Source organism: Neodiprion fabricii, chromosome 1, assembly GCF_021155785.1.
Source record: "Neodiprion fabricii isolate iyNeoFabr1 chromosome 1, iyNeoFabr1.1, whole genome shotgun sequence".
Lineage (NCBI taxonomy): Eukaryota > Metazoa > Arthropoda > Insecta > Hymenoptera > Diprionidae > Neodiprion > Neodiprion fabricii.
The window spans coordinates 6,462,561-6,480,870 of record NC_060239.1 but is presented as its reverse complement, the minus strand read 5'-3'; the positions used below and the strand labels follow the sequence as shown (position 1 = coordinate 6,480,870).

At 35.0% G+C, this 18,310-nt stretch overlaps 1 protein-coding gene and 1 long non-coding RNA gene across 2 annotated transcripts in view; one reads left to right on the top strand and one right to left on the bottom strand.

Annotated features, from left to right (window-relative positions):
* Nucleotides 1-18,310, top strand: part of LOC124183950 (protein GDAP2 homolog) — a 39,540-nt gene that overhangs the window by 1,764 nt on the left and 19,466 nt on the right. Inside the window, exons 2-7 of the mRNA XM_046573179.1 lie at nt 9,824-10,012; nt 10,174-10,316; nt 11,409-11,541; nt 11,649-11,758; nt 11,967-12,206; nt 13,548-13,716. Coding sequence (XP_046429135.1) covers nt 9,828-10,012; nt 10,174-10,316; nt 11,409-11,541; nt 11,649-11,758; nt 11,967-12,206; nt 13,548-13,716 — 980 coding nt within the window. The 5' untranslated portion in view covers nt 9,824-9,827. The remainder of the gene's footprint in view (nt 1-9,823; nt 10,013-10,173; nt 10,317-11,408; nt 11,542-11,648; nt 11,759-11,966; nt 12,207-13,547; nt 13,717-18,310) is intronic.
* Nucleotides 12,032-13,644, bottom strand: LOC124184024. The gene is made up of 3 exons (XR_006871112.1): nt 13,519-13,644; nt 12,719-12,820; nt 12,032-12,215 (listed from the first exon to the last, which is right to left on the bottom strand). It is a non-coding gene; the product is annotated as an uncharacterized LOC124184024 (long non-coding RNA).

Here is an 18,310-nt window from a genome sequence, read left to right as displayed (position 1 = left end):
GATCTCGTGAGTTCAGACAAAGGGGGGGAAGATGGGTACATTGTTTGATCGATTTCTGCAATTCAGTTTGCGATGCCATGTACTAATACTAATTTACCGTTATCACAGACATTGTTACGATCATTTATTAATAACTCTGTCAGTTATTCTGCAGGCAGTCGCGAAATATCGTTTCTCAAAGAGGTTATTCTTCGTGTCTGCTAATTGTAAGATAAACTCGATGTTTACTTTTGTCATTTTCATACAGCAGCCAGGTTGTCTCTTCTTAAATTTATTTACTCATTTTTTCATTATCTATCTATCTATTTGCCGTGTACGTCGTTCTGTTTGTTCATTGCAATCGATAGATTAGATGATCCAGTATTGAATTTGATAAAAAAAAAAAAAAGAAAACTCGGTATAAATCCTCCGGTTCATTGATCTTATCTTTTTTTTTCACCACATCTCAAAATATACAGTAATATTTCTTGAACGAATAGAGAAAGAGAGAGAGAGAGGGAGTGTGTGGAAAATATGAAAATAAAGCGAAAAAAGTTCACATCTTCGTATTACACGAATGACATTCTGTAAGATTTCTAAACTTATAATAATTATTAATAGCCAATAATCGTTTTAGCTGCTAGCTTACAGCATTTGTACAGCATCGTTTTTAGAACAACCTCCTCAGCTGATATATTTCAGGCTATTTTATAACGCCAGACTCACTAAAAAAAGAAACACGCTCGCCGCCCTCTTTTGAATCATATATATATTAATATAATACATATAATAAAATTTAATGCATATGATATGTAGGCCGTGTGACAAATTGATTTACGTACTATTTTCGTAATGTAAATAATTGATTTATATATAATCCACGATCGGATAATTTATCGAATCAGCGATGTAATTTAATAAGACCGTGGCTTACATCACTCCGTAATTAAAATCTGCGAGTAGCTCGTTCTTATCTAATTTCTTTACTTCCCTCGTCTTTGCTTTTACGATACGACGGTGCGCGTATTATCAGGTGGATATCAACGTACAAATTTGATATGAATAATCTCGCCCTAATTGTTGTATAGTATACAGAGTTGCGCAGTTTGTTAGTAATCGGATTTGAGATTAGAGCGACGATGACTGCTACTTATATCTCCGTTATATCTTTGGGATATAGTTGCGGATATGTCAACTGTAACAATCAGGTCTACGTATAATCTGGGATATCGGTATTAGGCTTAATAAATCCAGGCCAAATCACCGCACGATATTATTATAATAGAATCTATCGAAACTCTAATATTATAGTCATGTATATGTATTTACATTGTATAACAGTTTCGTTGCTGATGTTTCAAATACACGCAATAAAATATTTTCATTTCGACTGCCATAAAACACTCGCGTAATCCATTGTTATATCTTACAGTACGCTTGTATTTAAATTTTTCAAAAATAGATTAATAAACAAATAAACAATTGACGAATCTCAGAATTTTTACCCAAGCATCTTTGCGTCTTTAATAACGCGAGCATCATTGGTGGGAGCAAACCTGCGGAGGATTCACGATGTTTATCGCCGCAGATGACTAATCGCGCGAACAAATACGTATGACGATAAAAACTCGTCATTCCTTCATTCAGAATTCATCCGCGCGCGTCGTCAAAATACGTTCCGTGACTTATACACGTAAATACGCAGTTTTGCAAAGTTTAAACAAAAAAAAAAAAAAAAAATTTCCCCAGCACGTGAAATTTTTCGTGTTCAAGATCGTACCGCATTTACGCTTGAAGCGTATGAATCAACTTTTCGCATATATTAATACCGTTAAAATTCATTCCAATCGAATATCGTTAACATTTTCCTTCAGGTTTATATTCTAATTGATTGCATTGTATAGCCTACCGTATAAAACACATATCGCATGTACCGTTTTATAGATCAGGTACGCACAGGTATAGGTATGCATGCATATATGTATGATAACGTAGCGTGTAACGTCGCTTCGTCGGCAAAATTCTCGTTGGCACAGATTCACCGGCTGGAAACCTTAGGGAGCGACGGTTACGATGCTATGCGATGCAATACCGTACGTGTATACCTGACCGGCAGAGGCTTCTTCTTCCTCCTAGAGATTTATTCGCCTGTGTTAGAAGTGTCGCGAAGTCTGTGTGTGCAATTTGCACTTTCGACATTGCTTAATAGGCTGCAATGAAAAACGCGAGATGCGTACAATCACGTATAAATATATGCCTGCATATTCGAATTCTGATCGTTTGATCGCCCAGTTTATTTGTTTATTTCTTTCTTTCTTTTTTCCTGATAAACGACGTGCAATTAAATTACAAATTTATATTTCAACGACGGTATCGTTCGACTTGAGATAACTAGACACGGTGTTAATTGAATCACAGTTGTTATTTAATTTGTTTTTTTTTTATTTTTTTCGATCAACATCAGTCATCGATATTTCGTTAGTTGATACAGTAATAGCATCGTGTAAAATTGACGCATCTTTGCGACAAGTCTTGCGCTGTGGAAAAATAAGTTAAATCGTGCAATTATTGTTACGTAACGGAAGAGAACCTGTTTTTCATCCTCGCGTTCGATTGACGGCAATTGAAAATATCACTCGGACGTTTATGTAACGCTGTGTTTCACTCTTCTCTTATTTTTATCAAGAATAATCTATTTTCTGCCGCTTCTACGTCTCGTCGTTTATCGATTAATTCGAAAATTGTAACGAGGACGATTATCGCTCACCGGATATGTCGGTCACCTCGCAATCCAACAAAAACTACTACAGTGTTTATAATACGCAACTTTGCATTATTCTATACCGCGTTCCTGGGTAATAAATACTGCACACGTACATACAGCTAATGCGACTGTTAAATTTAGGTAACAGGTGAATATATCCGTACATGTATATATATATAAATATATATATATATATATGTATATATGTATACACGTATAACGTGTAACTATACGAGGCTGACGTAATTACGTTACGTACGAAGAGGGCTTGCCGCTTTTGTCGTACATAGCCAACTAAATTGGCATAGAAACGGCACAACCAATATTAGACGAGTGTACGTCAGGGAACTCGATTATCCTGTCCATCGTTACGACAAGAAATAAAAAATAAAAAATAAAAACTACACGCGCACGTTCCCTCCATTCGAGTTTCCCCGAATTGATAATTGTGAAAGATCTTTCGTTGCTTCTCGTAATTGATTTATTTTTTTTGATCAACTTTTTTTTACCCAACATGTAATAAATTACAAAAGATACAAACACTACGGTACTTATCTAAATCGTCACGCTCGGACGTCATCGTTATATATATATATATGTATATACATCGCAAAACAATAACGAAATCAATGGACGAATTGCAGTAGTGGAATCTTTGATAAGTGACCTAAATAACGATTGCGCAAACTGTAGGAAACGAAACGTGAAAACGATAAAGCGATAAGCCGATAAACGTCGATGGCGTACAATTGTGTAGGTATATAAATATGTATAGTACGGATGGATACACGCGAGGCGTATGCGACTGCGGTTAATATCCGGAAAAATCATCCAGGTATCATATAATGTGATACTTGGCATCGGGGTATACATGTACGTATAAGAGCCTATAACTCTACTGAACTTTGGCATTGGCACACATTGAGGTAAGTATATGACTGGCGAACAATTACTTATTGATCGATTGGTCCTTTACATAATTGATTACGCACCGCCGGATGTGTGCAACGGTATTTCTTTCATTGCCGGATCGAAAAATCAATCAGCTATGTTCTCAGACAATTTGTATTCTTCGTCTGTGCCCTCGGTTGTTTTTTATTTTTCTTTTTTTTGCACACTGAGAGAAATTTTTAGTTCCGGTTACCGCTCAGTCCTTGACTATTTTCATTTTTTACCACAATTGACGAAATATAGTTATAGGTAGAAAGTGAAAATTAGTATTCCAGCTGTTACCGGAAAGTCTAGTATCCGTTACTGTTCTTTCTCATCATCATCTTGCTTGTGCAAGAATAATATTTTATTTCAAAATTTAAGTCGAAAATATTGTACCAAGTGACGAAAAAAAATGTTGTCCAAATTTCAGCTCTTAATATTAATATTTACAGGTGCTGCATCGCGATTTTCTATTTCCCGTTGAAATAACATGGGAAAAATTTGTTTTAAACTTTGTAATTTTATAACTCGTTAATGCGTTAGCGTACCGATAAGACAAGAGCGTATTTTGATAGGGAATCTAACGCTCTACAAAAAAAGGTCTGTTATCGTTTTATGTCTGATCCACTCTTTCGAAAGATATTCAAGGGCCTGAAATACCCTTTGACCTCGAATAACTTTTTAAAGAGTAGATTTATCATAAAATGACAAGATATTTTTTCCTTGTAGAGTGTTAAATTTCCTACAAAAATACGTTCTGGTCTTATCGGTACGCTAATGCATTAACGAGTTATAAAATTACAAAGTTAAAAAAAAAAAATTCCCCATGTTATTTACCTCGGAATTAGCAAATCGCGACGAGGCATCTCTAAATGTCAATATCAAGAGTTGAAACGTGGACAGCGTCATTTATTCGTCACTTTGAACAATATTTTCTAATCGAATATTGAACAAAAAACTAACCGATTTTTGTTGATACAGTCTAATGGACACACACACGTACATATTCGAAAGTTATATTTATTTTTTCTGCAAATCCTTAATTTACGTTGCGGTCGAGATTAGAAATATTGTTATTTGTAAGGTTTTCGCAGCGTGAGAAGAATAATTGTCAAATTTACTTTTTACTTACTTTGCAAACGTTCCTTAGGTATAAATTCAAGTTAATTTTTGCAAGTAGAAAATTAAGCGAGAAGCTCTACTCTCGGACAGATATATATTATACACGCAGGGTGTCTGTCTGTCTATCCAATTAGCATACAAGTGTGTAGCATTATACTTTGGAACAACCGTCTCGCACGCAATTGTAAGCCGTACGTGGCACGATGGCTATGCATATTATTCTCACCTAAATACACGCTGCACCATTGTTATACAGGCATCCACCGACACGTTGCTTTATTATTTGAAATATACTTTTTATTTATCGAACTGCACAATACCGAGGCCGTCATTTCTAGCGGAATATTTTTTCAACGATGTGCTGTGTATATTAGCGATGACGTGATTCTTCATATTACGTTATATACGTATGTATAACTAATCGAGCTACATACGTCATACGTATCCGATACGATATCCGTAAAAAAAAACGCGGTTTCTCCCATGATTTTAAAACCTCCCGTGTTTATTACAAGTTATAAACCATCATCTTATGATTTACGTTTATATGCAGGTATATTATATATACATATATATGTATAATTAAAGGTAAAAATAAATATTCCGTCTGCTTATGCCTCAGATTCAGAGACGGAATTATGCAAAGTTATTATCGTACCGTTTGAAATAACTCGCGATATCGCGACTAGTCGTGTTTCGCCATTCGTCAATTTCTCTTATACCTAATACAACGTGTATTGTATTATTGTTCCTGATACCGCGACGTATTGTATTTAAACAGAACTTATATTTATGTATAGACCCGGCGATAAATGGATTATTTTACATATTCGCCTGTATACCGAGTCAATATTCGTCTTGGATTTCAGCGGTCGACCCGTATGGTTGGATTAAAAACTTCCGGAGCGAATCAGGGCAGGGAAACTGTAGAGGCTTGAAAAAAAAATTTACATAGTCGGATATATTTCGTATAATACACGGGTGTAAAACCCGCTTTTATGCATCTATATAATATATACATATTATATACATATATACACGTGGAGCAGCAATAAACCGCCTCTCCTCCTTACCTTTGATTATAAATAGAAAGTGAAAGACTGGTAAGATGTCGCGTAATTCTCACGGTCGTTAGTCTTTGCCCATCGATATGTTGTACACGTATGTATACGTGATACACTGCGTTATTGCTGACCCGTCCATTCCCGATATTCTCCTATTCGGTGATTTTTATAGCCACGCATATTTTCGTATAAAACGTGAATTTATTTTATCCCGGAGGCGGTTATCACAGAAATTTTTACCAACCGGCCTGACACAATTGTGTGTCGTTTCACCTAAACCCTTCGCTGTCACGTTTCACGTAACGACGTATAATTTTCGTCATTCCTTCGATTTTCATACTCTGTATGTTTCAGTTTCGGTTGTTCGTAGGTACGAATATAATCGTATTTATCACACGGATGTTATAATTTATACGCGAGGCAAAATAAGTCTCTCTCTTTTTTTTTTCATTTTTTTATGACAGGTGAGCGATGTATTGTGGAATATTCTATAGACAAACGTTTAATGTTATGAGAGGTAAGTTGAAGAATTATAAAAATATTTGTATTCGATCGAATTATATACTTCGATTTTTGCATAATATTTGCACACTTGCGCGATCAAGTCGTCGAATTCAGCATTGGAGATGCATAATTTATTTCGTTTATTCAATTGACGCGGTCATTTGTTGAATCAATCGCATGTATTATATACGAATCTTATAATTATAATGTCATTCATTCTGTTGTTTTAAAAATGTTATAACGCGAATATTCACCGGGTTTTTTTAAGGTATCGGTCCGAGAATTGCACGCGAAAATCGAGTGATATTCAACCGATATGCGGATATCATATGTTCAATAAGTTGCCAATACCTTCATACGAATCTAGTGCATGAAAACTTGTGAATAATTATGGAGTGTTGTTGTATTTGTACTTTAAATTTCATATCTTCCGGTTGTAACTTCCGAGTGACGTTTGTACGTATATAAGCGTTAAAATCGATGCTTTGCGAGCCAACGTTTACTCTCCGGCGTTATTAATGTGTACACAGTATGCATGTGTACACGGCAATACGTGTATACCTGGTACATTCTACATCGTGTGGATGATTTGCGTATGTTTGTACAACATTTTGTGTGCATGGACACTATCGGTAGAATGTTAAAACAGGTGTTCTTTTCTCCGGCACAGCTGGTATACAATCACTTTTATCACTATTAGTGTACTTTTTTTTTAAAAAATACAGTTACTGCTCGTTACTTTTTCCAGCAAATTTTCACTTGAGTTTCGTGCAGAAAAAAATTTGGTTGCATAATTTTTTTTTTTCACGCGATATTCACTTGACAAGATTTTGTTTTTTTTTGAGTATTATAGTAATTTTCAGCATAAAAATTAGCTTCGGTTTGATTTTGGAAAATCAAGTATGATCGCATTGTTCGTTCTTTCTTTATCGAAAAGTTTTTCCCGGGAGGACAGTAAGTTCATAAATCAGATTTACTCTTCACTTGTAATTCATACGAACGTGCTGACGAAGAAAAGAAATTTTACCCTATAAATTTGATGCTTTTCAAAAGTTTCTTATACATGTAATCTATAATCTATAATTGAAAAAACAGAAAGTACATGTATACATGTTTATTATCCCACATGACACCGTTGGTTGTATGTAGAACAATCCAATTAATCATACACCAAACACTGTGCAGGCTTCCGATTACTTAGAATTCTTTACAGTTTACTCGAAATAAAATTGTTGTGTAGTATAATACTTCTTGCTATACTATCGAAGAAAATATCAAGTTTGGATGTCGACCAGACGGCGCCGTACTTTGGCTCCTTGGCTCGTTCGGAACATAAAGTACAAATGTATATACGTAGGGTTGGATATATAGGCATCTTATGTACTGACATACGGCTCGTCACATGCGGAAGTAAAAAGAAGGGGGAAGCAGAAGAATTTCTGTACATGCTTAATAGGTACAAAGATCGACGCTTTCGTTTCGCGTGCTCCGATATGTAATCAGGTCGGAACGCATATTTGTAATTGCAAGTTTTCGATACCGCTATTTTATTTTTATAATCGCCGGATGGTGAGGGAGGGGTATTGATAATCTAAATAGAGAATTTCGAACAGATTTTGCAGTTGCTTCGGCTGTCGTCTTGAATTTTTGGAGGAATTTGCTTTCGTCTTTTTCAAACTCTTGACTAAAAATGGTCACGTCTCTGCGATTAATATTTTGCGTTTTACAACTAAACAATGAATTAAAAATGGCGGCCGAAGCTACTGTAGAATCTGATTGAAATTCTGCACTTGAACTGTCAACTCCCGACCGTCTCCAAAAAAAAAAGCATTAGAAATGCAAAATAGTTGCATCGAAAAATTGCAATTTCAAATGTTCTTTTTTCATTGTACATACACAGCAACTGGGCTATAAAGCTCAGAATTTTGAAAAGGCAATCAAAGGTTGTCCTGTAAATATTTAGTAAAATTTTTGATATTCCTCAAAATCTAATAACAACGAGACTTCGTTACAATTTGAGTATGATGAGCGCGAATTGATCGCCGTGTTCCTCTTGCAGCGTCCTATTATACCGACTGGGTTAAGTATCATATTCCGACTAATTCAGTCATTTCGCATTATTCTCTGAAGGTTTTCGCCCCGATCCGCCAAAGAGAGGATCTTTAGAGAGGGACTGAGTGAGAGATAGCTAGAGAGAGTTCAGAGAGAGAGAGAGGGAGAGATAATCAAAAAATCAGTCGCCCGACTTGTATGGTATTGATTTCCTGCCCTCTCCTCTCTCTCTTCTCTCTCTTTCGAGTGTACGAGAGTAGCGTAGCCTCTCTCCTCCTCCTCCTCTACCTCCTCGTCATCCTCGACTTGCCACCAGCCGCAGCGAGATGAGAAGTTGCGGCGCCATTGCGGATCAACAGCTGCCTGCGTGACAGTTGAAAGTGAGGTTAGGTTCACCCTCCGGCAAGTTACGGTTTCGCATAGGTTTAGAAACCACTCTGTCAACACTACACGTTTATGTCTCATTCTCGTCCAATAATACACGTCTTAATATTCTCAAAAAACAATTATTCTGTACATGTGACTCGTTTATCGGTCCGTCAAATGCCATTCAAGATTATCTGAACCGTTTGTTCAATGATTTGGCGACTGAGCGAACAAATCGATGAATTTATCAATGAATGCGTACGGCAAAATTAGGATGCCTTATTAATCGAATATATTCCACTGGGAATGGAAAATTCGTCATCGCAGGTCAAAGCTTACTCGCATCTATAAACAATCAAACACTGGATCTATTCTGAGATGGTAATTGGTCGGTTTTGATAATAAAGAGTGCACGAAGATAAAAATTGCCTCGGACTTGACAATCAGAGCGGAATTGTATGTTGATCAATGGTTCAAAGTCAGGGAGTCAAAAGCCATTTGTCGGGAAACCAGACTTGCGTAATTCTGGCTTTGACATATCTTATTTTGTTTTATTGTGTTTTGAAAATAGATTGCCAAGGTTGAAGTATATCACGTTAACGTGTTAAAGAATTTTCATTTAATTGGAATTGCTATTTTGCAATGTTAGAATAGTGCGCAGTACAGTAAACGTTGAAATACGGCTCTGTCAGAGCAAATCATGCACACTTTTAGCTATTAAAAAACCTTTGAGAAATTCGACAGTAGCAAAATAGTAATTTACTTCGTCACTGTGTCATTGCGAATTTTAACAGTGAGGTTTCAATAGAAAATGCTGGGTAGTTGACTAAGAATTGAAATTGACTAGTAGAAATAAAAACGTTCATCGTACCTTTATCAATGATTAAAATTTCAAATACAATGACAATTCTTTGCTCTATTGAATAAGAAAAGTGTCCAATTACCAAAGGAAATTCTCGACAATGCTCTAAATTGTTATATACCTTGATTGTAAATTTACCTAACCATCCTGATTATTTCTATGCCTTTCTTCTTTCAGCTGAATGAGGCTGATGGAACCATTGGGTGTGGCTCCGGAGGTTGTGGAGCTTGGGACATTGAAACGATGGTCAGACTATCCTGTCCAGCACCGATTCACTGATTATTCTAACTCCCAAGGGGAGCCTGCTCACCATCCAGCAAGTCCGTTTCCGTGCCAGCCACTGCTCAACAATAAAATTGCACTATGGTAAACAGAGGATTTTCACAATTTGTTCCTTTCAATATTTATTTACAATATTTTTCTGGCGGTACCGCATAACCGTGTCTCACATGATTCTTAAAAGTATCACGTAAAGTGCTAATAGACTGTAACTATTCTTTGTCTATAGTAAAAATTGCTTATTACAGGACCGGAGACATTTCCGTACTCCAGATGGATTCCATCGTCAATTCTACAAATGAGACAATGGATGATTACAGTCCTGTATGCCAATCGATATTTGCTCGAGCAGGATCTGCTTTGAAAGAAGAAATTTACGACGAAGTTAAAGGTACTGTCATCGAAACATTAAATTTACAGATATTCTGTATACAATAACAATCGATTTTAACTGTCACATCTTTTTTCTAATTCTTTAACATTAGAACTTTCATACTCTGGGCTTGGTAAAAAGATTTTTTTATGAAATGTACCGATATATATTGGCTTATTTTTATTTTTAACACCATTCCAAACAATGCAGACATTTGTTTGTTCATTTTTCTCGTCGTGTAAATCTGGGAGAACTGATCTTGAAGAGGTTCGACAAATGGGCAAGATTTATCAGCAGTTGGAGAATGGTTATAAGATAGTTCTTGTTGGTCAATCAGTTTTTACAAATACTTTATGAAAAAATTTTGAACAAACTTCTTTTACTAGCAGTAAAGTCAGTCATAACTAATCTAAGCTTCATTCTAATTAATCAAGCAATCAGTGGCCTACTCCAATTTTATACGTTTGTATGACCGATGTAATATTTTCAGAGTGGGATCATAATCCTTAAGAGCCAATGTCCAATTATAGCCCAGTTACATAGCTACTCATTATTACTGATGTACAAATCACTTTGCTTAATTTTTCGAATAGATTCCAACTCGTTCACAGAATTAAAAAAAATAAAACCTGATTCGTGTCCTTTTTAATATTCATCAACACGTGTTGATAAAAATTAATTAATTTTACAGTCATATCTGTAGTCAACTGGTATTCAAGTTTGTCCTTTTCTTCTATAGTTTATCTAGTGATTGAACTTCTAAACTCTTTGGTAAAACAGTGGTAAGAATGACTCGAAAACGCTGGAAAATATTTTGCTAAAGTCACTCAAAATCTAATTTTCAAAAATTTGCTTATCAGAATCGTTGAATAGCCTAAATTCTTTCAACTGGCAAACCCAAGACAGGACTGATTTTTATTTTTCTTGCACTCAATCTTTCATCAACTGAATGATAAATTACTTGGTAATTGAGATAGAGTATTTCCCATGAAACATAAACGTTCCTTTTGCTTTCGTTGCTCACTCAGTTCAGTTCGGTAGAATGAGATGATGGCATATCTCTATGTTTGACTTTTAAATTCTGCAACTTACCGTTTTTCCCTTATGCAGAGTGTAAGACGGGAGAAGTGCGAACTACACAGGGTCACAAACTGCCGGCTCGGTACATCATACACACAGTTGGTCCCATCTACAACATCAAATATCAAACTGCAGCTCAAAATACGTTACATTGTTGTTACAGGTAGGTTTTTCTTTTACACATCCAAAAATACGATCAATAATGTACGTTTTCTCTCTCATTATTATCGATTTTTTTTCTTCATATTCTCGTCTTTTCGTTTGTTTCAGAAACGTTTTACACAAAGCGAGGGAGCTCGGCTTACATAGTATAGCTTTGCCAGTGATTAATTCCGTGAGACGAAATTATCCGCCCGATGCTGGGGCACATATTGCGCTTAGTAAGTAGATGTCATCTGCCACTTGAAGAAAAGCAATTTAAAAATCACCAACAAGACTTTCTCACGAATTATTCGGTTAATGTTTCGTATATATATATATATATATTTTTCTTAGATAAAATAGTAAGCCAGCTTATGGTCCTTGAACGAAGTCTATTTGAAAAAAAAATTGAATTTAATACATGCTTTCTAATTTTCTACTCAACAGGAACAGTGAGAAGATTCTTGGAGCAATACAGCGACACGATAGCCTGCATAGTTTTTGTATTAGAGGCCTGTGATCTAGGAATTTACGAGGTACTCTTACCGCATTATTTTCCGAGGACACCTGCGGAACAGGAAAACGCTCGCTGGCAACTTCCAAGTGATATCGGTGGAATGGACGGCGAACCTCTGCTACCGGATCGACAGATCCGAATTATTGACAATCCGCAACACGCATTGCACGGTAATTGATCTGAAAACAATGCATTAATCAGTGAAACAGTACAAAACATATCTTGTTCGAGGAACAGATGAAATCTTATCTATGCTAAGTATTTTCATTTTTTTCCCACCAAGCTTTTCTCCGAATTCACAGACTAAGATGTCTATCCGTATTGATGTTATCAATCTGGTTGGCTGACGCATTGATAAGATTATAAGTTTATATAAGGAGGTTGGCAGTGACCAATCGTCAATCCCTGTTGAAATCACACCTCAGTAACGCTTTGTGTGAAATTTATAGATTTCTTTGTGTCGACATGTCGGTAAAAAGTGAAGAAAATGTATCTGAAAGCGGCATTTCAGAGGAAAAGTTTTGTGAAGATAGTGTTGACGTTGTTGTCAGTGTTACCAAAGATGTTAGCGATGTATTTGGAAGAGAGTCAGTTACAGCAGCTGGCGTGTCCAAGAACGTTAACGTTTCGATCGGAATCTCAGAAAATCAGCTTGATAATTTGAATTACATTGATACTTTACCTGAAATTCATGACAAGCCGCTCGATCTGTCCAAAGAAATGAATATCCCACCCGCGAACTTTAGCGATGTAGTCGATGCTACTAAAGACGTGAAAGTTTTGCCTGAAAATATCAAAATGTTACGTAACGGAAAAAAAGTTCAATTTTCATCAGGTAGATTTTTGACTAACTTTCTATGGTATTTATTTTACGTTGTGACTATCTTCAAATTTAAGTATGTTAAGTAAGTCCGCTACATGCATTGAATTTTTGTGCTCAAACATCGAGATTCTGTTATCACTTCGAATACTTATCATTTCAGAGATGGCGAAATTATCGTGAAAAAAAATTCCCGACAACTTGTCATCAATGCATCATAGACAAATTTGAAAAGAGCGTCAGTAATCTTTATATTTTATTTTCGAAACACTCGCTTTCAATTTGAAGTTTCTTTCGAACATTGCTCTGCGTCAAATAGAAACTTTATCATTCTTTCTTAGTGTAATGTCTTGAAATACTGCAGTAGAATCAAAATCAAGAAGTCAAAATTAATGTGTATCCGTTGAAAACTGTATTTCAATCAGGAAATCCGTTCTTACTCAAGATTTCTGTAACTGAACTTGGACAGGCAAAAAATAATACTCCTCTTACTGTAATTGGAATGCGATAAGTAGATCGATGAACTCGACAAACCATCCTCGAATCCAGATTCAAACAATATCGTGATCACTAATTTTCTCTGACCCATAGAGAATGTGAAAAGAACAAAAACAAATCGATTTTGTACGTGTAAGAGGAATTTGAATTCTTGGTGTCCATACCTCAATGAAGTTTTTGTTACATTATTTAGGCGATGAAACCGTGGAGATATCCAACCAACTAGAGACTTCGGTCAGCCTGGGTGAACATGCATTTACGCAGATGCAAGGCGACTTGGACAGACAACGGCTCCTTGGTGAAAGGCCGCTTGCAGATCCGCTAGCCGACATCATGCTGAAGCAAATGCAAGAAAAAGAGCGGTAAGTCAGTTCTCTGGTTACGTATCACGTTTCATGTACGCAGTGATTCCGGCCCGAATTTAAAGCATATTGGGAAAAAAAAGAAGAAAACTATTTGATGAAGATACAGTTCCGGATAAATGAGAAAAACTTTTCTCAAAGTGTTTTGAAAGTGTTGCAATTGAACAAAATCGTTAATTATAATTATCAATCGTTTAATAAATTGTTTTCGCGTAAAGTTGGACGAGGAATGAAATTTTTGGCGTACGTACACCAGTAATAAAAAGAAAAGAAAAAAAAAATGAAAGCTTATTCGTCGATTAAATCAAACTTTTAGCCGGTAATTATAAAATCAATTCCTGATCCAGGTTTATTAAAAGAAATCATTTTCAAGGAATATGATAAAAAGTTGAACCAATTTATCTTGGAACCTGTCGTCGTTTTCTTTGATTCATTGAATATTACCAATGAAATTGTATACGTTGTAAAAAAGGAAAAATTTTACCTAATGAAAAATTGTTTTCTCGAACATTGTTTACCAAATTAAAATACTTGACACACACACACACGCACGCACGAATTATCCGGATTTGGCAATCTACGCTAAATATAAACGGTTTTTTCGTGCCATCGTTCCAATTTCAAAGTTCCTCCACGTGCGGATGCGGAAACATTAATGAGAGAACTAATGTGTACCTATGCGCATGGACACTTGAGTGTTCAATAAAAATTTCTCAATATCCCGACTGAATGAAAATTTTCGTAGAAACGAGAATTTAGTGCCTTTCAAAAATTCTGATCTAAAAAGACTATCGATGTTTTTTTTTTTTGTAAATCTTCTTACCGATCGACCACCACGTCAGACGTTGCCCGAAACTTATAAATATGCTCTATCATAAACAGTTAAAATTATATCACGTACGTTTAATTTTTCCGTGAGCCTGAAATCCTATCGCGGTAAAAATAACTTTTACTTACCGCTTTTATCACACGATTTTCTTCATGGGTATGAAATTTTTTATAGAAATATTTTGACAGTCTTGAACAGTCTGCGAAGCTTTTGTAGTACACTTGATCAAAGTTAGTCGAAAACTGGAATGCTTTCAAATTTGCGGAATAATTAATGGCCAGCTCGTGTTTTACATTAGCAAATAAATTATAAGAATATTGTAAAACACCTGTGATTCTTTAGCTATCTTCTCTTGACGTCAAACAAAGATAACGGTCACACGACAGTTGTCTTGTGACGCAAATTAACGAAGATGGTAATAATAATTTAAATCGTATCATCTGTTTCAACACGAATTCACAAGCACTCTAATTACCATCCGCAGACTCGTAAGCAAATTCATTCTGCTGTTAGTAATTGTTAGTAATTGTTAGTAATTTAATATTGATAATTATTATTATTTCATAGAATTATAATAATTATTATTTTTACCTCACGGTACGTCACAATGTAGAAATCTTGGTTTCTTTTCTACGAAAATAATTTTAAAAAATGCGTGAATGACGAAAAATCGTTTCCCATGATGCATTGCAAGTAATCACTGGAAGTGGTTATTTATTGACTTTCTTCGTTGGTGATAAAAGGCACTTGCGGATTTTACATGTTCTCGACATTCTTTACCTAGTTGAATCACTGCTAGGTATAATATGTATTTAAGCATTATCAGAATTATAGGATTCGTTAATGTAAAACTTTTTATGCGTCATTCGAACAAATCGTCACAGATTTTACGATACGATTTTCTGATAGGCGTAATCTTTCCAAACCGTGTATACAGTATACACCTATTTTTCGTTTTCTGTATGTTCAAGTATATCACGCGTATATGGCAGGTGTATTTTTATTCACCATTTTCTTGCAAGAATGCACAAATTTATGAAGATGAAAAAAATTTTATAAGGTAAAACACGTAATTTTACTTAATAATATCCTCTGAAAATGCACGATATTCGTGTAATAATCCTGATTTTTATTTTCTTCCAATATTTATCAAGCAAATTTGTTCTTAAATTCCTTGCTTGTCATCATTTAATTTGTTACAGGATTATATTAAAGAGTTCAAGTTAATAAGTAATAAATATACGTGACGATCTCTCGCAAATAAATAATTTATATACATTGACAGGAGTTCTGATTTCCGGTATAATAAAAGACGAAAAAATTAGTTTTTTTTCTTTCTAACTTTGTTTTTTAATCATGTTTTGGCTCCGCGTTTTTATAATTTTTTTTTTTAAATAAAAAAATTTCCACTCACTTTATTTACACCAACGATAGTGAACACAATTAAATAACATTCTTATTATTTTTAATAATCGAATAGAAATAAACTTGTGAGCAACTTCGAATATTAATAAGTTATAAGATATTCAACAATCCAAGGAGACGTTTTACATGATCAAGACGTCGAAAATTATTCTACTCTGGACTTTTCTTTATCCGATCGGAAGTTTTTTAGTTGTTTCCGTCACTCGCAGAGGAAAAACATTGAAAAAAATCTTACACACCGCGGCATACTTATAACGTGAAAATTTAATCACCGATCAATATTATTATTCCGTTGCAATAATACCGTGCCTAAAAAAATATATTTTCATTCGCTCTCGAGGTAACTTAAAATAAGCCCGAAACATTGAAACCGGTCAATAAACATCAAGGTTCTATCATTTCGAACGTTTTAATTATAAAACCTTTCCATATATCGTTTATATATTATCGTTAACTTGAATTATTTGAACTTGTACGCGAATGGTTTTACTCGTCTTCGCTGTCATTAGCGCAACAAATAACATTACTGGAGATTATTCGCACGGGTTTTCCTCTTTTCGAAACGTTTGATATCGACTCATCCTTGAAGCGCATAAATATTGATCCGACGTATTTACGTATCACGAAAAATTTAACACGTTTTCCAAAAATATACCGTTCGTTGTTATAAAAGATCAGCGCGTGGCGTTCCGGTATCTAGGCTTACACATATATATATATAACGAATCGGTATATGGGTCGAAAAATATTGAGGGATTGGGAGTAAGGCGTGACTAAAAAGGGGGACATCTAAACTAAAGCTTCGGAGCTCGCAAATCAGAAACATTGGCCTGAAACGACGTTAATTGCATGGCATAATTCCCGTCTATCATTAAACGCATATCAAGCACGCGTGCCGATAAAGTTTAGCGTGTCTGTGTGTGCGAATGTTTACTTGCTCCAAAATGCTCTGAGATCCGCTTCAATTCTGTTTTACGAGGCTGAAGTTAGTAACGTTAACGTTTCGAAACGTTAAGGTGGGGAAAAAAATCACTATTTTGTCATTTTGTAATTTTTTAGTGACTTTGAAGCGGTTAAATTTTGAAGATAATACGAATTACTTTTGCCTTATTATAATTTATTGCATCTCAGAGATTTCTAAAATTACGAAATAACCGCTTTTCCGAAACGTTAATCGTTACAATCGCGTCACTAACTTCACCCTCGTTCGGATTTTTTTATATCTATTCGCATCCCTCGCATTCTGAAATACGCGATATTTAGAAATCTTGAAGTTATTCTGAAATTGGCTCCACTATTGTAAGTCTCTAAACATGTCGACGGTTGACGAGCGAAATACTTTGCAGGGTTCTTCAAAAGATCGATTGATTATTTCGAGAAAATATACATGATAATATATACACAGGTTAGATATAATTCACGTTTGAGTTTTGTTTACTTGCCTACTTGTTTCATTCTTGAAGAACATACGATTGTACTTTGACAGTGATTTATATCACATACGGAGGGAGCGATTCGTTTCAGAGTATAAACTTTTATTCGTCGTAGCTATGTAATCATCGATTCGAAACACGGTTTTTTCCAAAGTCCGGAGTAACTCTACAGGTACAAAACTTTTTTTTTACGTAAGGAGCGAAGTAAATTTTTTTGAAACATAGTATACAATACAATAATTTATATGATACAAGTTAAATTTGACAAATGGGAAAAATATGTATGGGTGATTTCATAGAAAGTAATTTCATAATTCACTTATTATCCAGTTAATTTTTAATAGTTCAGTTAATTCTCATTAATTAATTCACAAATCTATCGACACGTTAGTTCAAAGAATTATTTCTCCGTCGGTCAAGAAGACTTATATTTCTCTTGAATTCGGGAAATTTTAACGGATTCATTTTCTTCGTAGCGCAGCAGTTGTTCTTTGAATAAAACAAAAAACAAATTTCTTTAAAACGCTATATTTTTTCGGTTAGTTCCAATTTTTCTAACGATAGTTACAACGATCAAACATAAAACCTTCGTGTAAAATACTTTTCTGTCAAAGTTCTGTTCTTTTCTTCGTTCAACAAATATAATTCTTTACAACATGCTTTTCCAACGATTTATACAGTCAAGATATTGAGAAATAGGACAACTTTGTTACGGCCGTATGAAAAATTCTAATCTAATTAATTCATACGCGTTCCCGATTTTCATTCGACGATTTTGAGTAATCAAAAATGAAACGATATGAAATGAAATGAAACTAAAACAAAAAGAAATAAACAATCGTAAAATAACGAGAACGCGCGCGTAAACCTAGATCTGCCCATTCTGTAAACTATTATAAAAGCTTGC